This window comes from Henckelia pumila, chromosome 3 (genome assembly GCF_033568475.1).
Source record: "Henckelia pumila isolate YLH828 chromosome 3, ASM3356847v2, whole genome shotgun sequence".
Lineage (NCBI taxonomy): Eukaryota > Viridiplantae > Streptophyta > Magnoliopsida > Lamiales > Gesneriaceae > Henckelia > Henckelia pumila.
The window spans coordinates 15,544,615-15,548,272 of record NC_133122.1 but is presented as its reverse complement, the minus strand read 5'-3'; the positions used below and the strand labels follow the sequence as shown (position 1 = coordinate 15,548,272).

Here is a 3,658-nt window from a genome sequence, read left to right as displayed (position 1 = left end):
CAGTCCACAACCTACAACAGTGGAGTCAGATAATGAAATCTGGGATTCAGATTCAGATTCTCCAGTAAGGAAGGTACGATCTTTGCAAGAAATTTATGGTTCTTTTAATTTTGCATTATTCTCTTGTGAACCACATCTATGTGATGAAGCAAAAAGGATGATGTTTGGGTTCAAGCAATGCCAAAAAAGATTTTTGTTATTGAGAAAAATAGAACTTGGGATTTGGTGGATTTACCCAAGGGAAAAGATGTGATTGGCCTGAAGTGGATTTACAAGACCGAGTATGGAGAAGATGGGTCAATCAGAAAGAAAAAGGCTCGTCTTGTAGCCAAGGGTTATGCTTAACAACCTGGAGTGGATTTCAATGAAACTTTCGCTCATGTGGTTCGAATGGAGACAATAAGAACGGCTCTTTCAATTGCAACTCAATGTGTTTCAGTTAGATGTTAAATCCGCTTTCTTGAACGGGGAACTTGAAGAGGAAGTTTATGTTAACCAGCCACAGGGTTTCATGGTCAAAGGAAAAGAAGATAAGGTTTACAGACTACGAAAGACATTGTATGGTTTGAAGCAACCCCCTAGGGCTTGGAATTGCAAAATTTATAGGTATTTTCTCCAGAATGGTTTTGAAAGAAGCAAGAATGAACCAACTCTATATTCAAAAAAGGATGGGATTTGATTTCATGGGGGTATGTTTATATGTTGATGATTTTATTTACTTTGGAACTAATTCGATTTTTTTGAAGGAGTTCACGGAGAAAATGATGACATATTTCAACATGACTGATCTTGGAATGATGAAATATTTTCTTGGTATTCAAGTAAGGCAAACAAATGGAGAAATTTTTCTTTCACAAGAAAAGTACGTTGAAGATTTGATCAAAAAATTTCGAATGGTAAATTTCAAGTATGTTAGCACTCCAATGACATCGAGTGAAACTTTGCAGCTCAATGATGGGTCTGAAAAAGTGGATCCAAAAATATATCGAAGTTTGGTTGGATCACTTATTTATGTTACTCATACGAGGCCCGATATTTCATTTGCAGTTGGTGTTGTTTCAAGATTTATGCATGATCCTAAAAAAGTTCATTTTACTGCAGCTAAAATAATCTTGAGGTATTTGCAAGGAACAAAGAGGCTTGGACTGCAGTATTCCAAATATCAAGACAACAAATTGGTTGGATTTACCAATAGCGATTGAGCCAGATCTCACGATGACAGGAAGAGCACTTTTGGTTACTTATTTTGTATTGGCTCAAAAGTGATTTCTTGGAGTTCAAAGAAGCAAAAGACAATTGCTCTATCTTCAGCTAAACCTGAGTATATTGCAACAACAGAAGCAACATGTAAAGCAACTTGGTTAAGGAGAGTTCTTGGTGACTTGCAGCATGTTCAAAGTCAACCAACAAAAATTATTGTGATAACATGTCAGCTGTGGCATTGACAAAGAACCCAGTGTTTCATGCTCGTTCAAAGCATATCAAACTTCGACATCACTTTGTTTGTGAATTGGTAAGTGATAAGAATCTTGGATGATATGAAAAGCAAACACAGTTATAAACAAATCGCACCGTCAATTCAATAACAAAAAGATTCAATTGTGTTGTCCCAATATTTTGATCAAGTAAGTTTTGGATATCCACCTCTAGTTTACAACGAAACTAGCAACATATAATCATGAGATAAAGAATTAATCACAACGAAACCTTCAGAAAACTTGTTTTTGACAATCCACGAAGATAATCAATTGACAAACGCCACAAAGTTTATGAAATTTTGATAAGTTTGATTTTTGGATACACAAAGCAAAGCTTTGCCATAATTCTAAAAAGAATTATAATTGATAAAAATCAATAATCAATAATCTTCATTGTATATTCAATAATGAATGTATATGTTGTATTTATAATACAACTACAAAATAATAAAAGATAACACAAAATAAAACTAAAGATATCATAAGATATCATCTAAAAGTTTCCTAATAAACTTATAATAATAAAAATAAAAAAAATACTCAAAATAATAAAAAATACTCAAAAATCCGAAAACACACAGTACACATCGTAATGTGTGAAAATCCCAAAATGGCGCTGGAGTGCTCAAGATGCAGTGCTGGGGTGCCTGGAGGCTTTTATTTCGTGCAGTTTTCTTGCAAAATTCATATCTCGAGTTCTAGCCGTCGGATCGGGCTGAAATTTGGGCTGTAGCTTTATAAATCTTAATCTACATTCTAAACGGTGGATATTGGATTTTGATCTTTTTAGAGTCCCCAATAAATTTCAGTCCTCCACCTCGAACTCCATGCATTCCAACTTGGCTCCCTTGCTCCCCAACTTGATTGTCATGGATCCCAATTCCTTTTAATCTCGATGGAAAATTATGAAAAAAATATTGAAATAATATGAATCTTCGATAGTCTTATAGATTCATATCAGTAAGCAAAGAACAGATTCAAATGGAATTCATTAACACAGGTGATCAAGTTGCAGATTTTCTAACTAAAGCGGTTGCCGTGGAGAAGTTCGAGAATTTCAAGAAGCAATTAAAAATTACAAATTAAGGGGAGTGTTGAAATAACTTGTATTTCTAAATCTAAAAGTCATGATAAATCAATAGTCATGTTCTAGATGATCAAAAATGAAATTAATTAAGATTAGTATTTCGAGTATGAACTTAATATGCATTGAGAATTGATATTATCTTTGTATAAATATAATCTGTAATAATTCAAATATAATAGAAATCTTAGAGCAATAGCTTTTTTTTTTTTAATATATCTTCCGTTGTGCCCTTCATGTTTTGAGGCACCAACTCCAAGCACTTGGTCACCATCTTTGCATACTCTTTCGATAATCCAGGCCGCTTCTCCGACCCACCAGCACACACATTCAGACAACATTGCACAGCGGAAGAATAATGTTTCTTCATTTTATCGACACTTTTTATTTCCTGAATCATCCCTTCAAGATATTCTCGTTTATGCACGGGAACCGCGCCATAAGCCAGCTCTAATGTTGTGATATCGACCAACCATATGTCGACTTTTAGCGTATAATTGTTGTTTCCCGAGATATAAACCTCCGGTGCCGCAGCCCACTCACAGATATGAGTCTTCTGTAGGTTTGACAAACTAGTGGAAGCAGCTTTGGTGTTATCCCCATGCTGCTTGAACACAGTGACTGCGAACGAAATCTTAATCGGCTCAAAACCTTTTTCGTTCACAAAAATCTGTGAGACGATTATGTGTTGGTGTACTAGCCCATTGTTGTGGATTGTCCGAAGACCCTCAAGGGTCTCTTTCAATGCCACAACTTCACAATATTTCTTCCGGCTATCCATGTCCATTGATAATCGATCGGATGGGACCCCATTCATGGAACGAGAAGGCGACATGGTACTTGTTTCCAGCAATGAATGGCTTCTTTAGAATTCTCGCAATGTTCTTGTGATCAGGGATTTTACCGTTTTTCTCAACTTGTTCAATGAGACTCGAGTATTTTTCTGGCTGTTGAGCCACATCGACAAATTTGATAAGAACATGTACTAAAGTTATGTTCTATATTTCCACGTCTCTCGGGAAAAAGAATCCTCGGTGTACCTCCTCGGGTCAGTCTCCTATTTGAGTTTTTATGGAAAATATATCACCAGTTGCTT

At 35.6% G+C, this 3,658-nt stretch overlaps 1 protein-coding gene across 1 annotated transcript; it reads right to left on the bottom strand.

Moving 5' to 3' along the window:
* Positions 1-2,749: 2,749 nt before the first annotated feature.
* Positions 2,750-3,349, bottom strand: LOC140888131 (serine/threonine-protein kinase BLUS1-like). Its single transcript, XM_073295816.1, has one exon. The coding sequence runs from the start codon at positions 3,347-3,349 to the stop codon at positions 2,750-2,752; it is 600 nt and encodes a 199-aa protein (XP_073151917.1).
* Between the last annotated feature and the right edge of the window lie 309 nt (positions 3,350-3,658).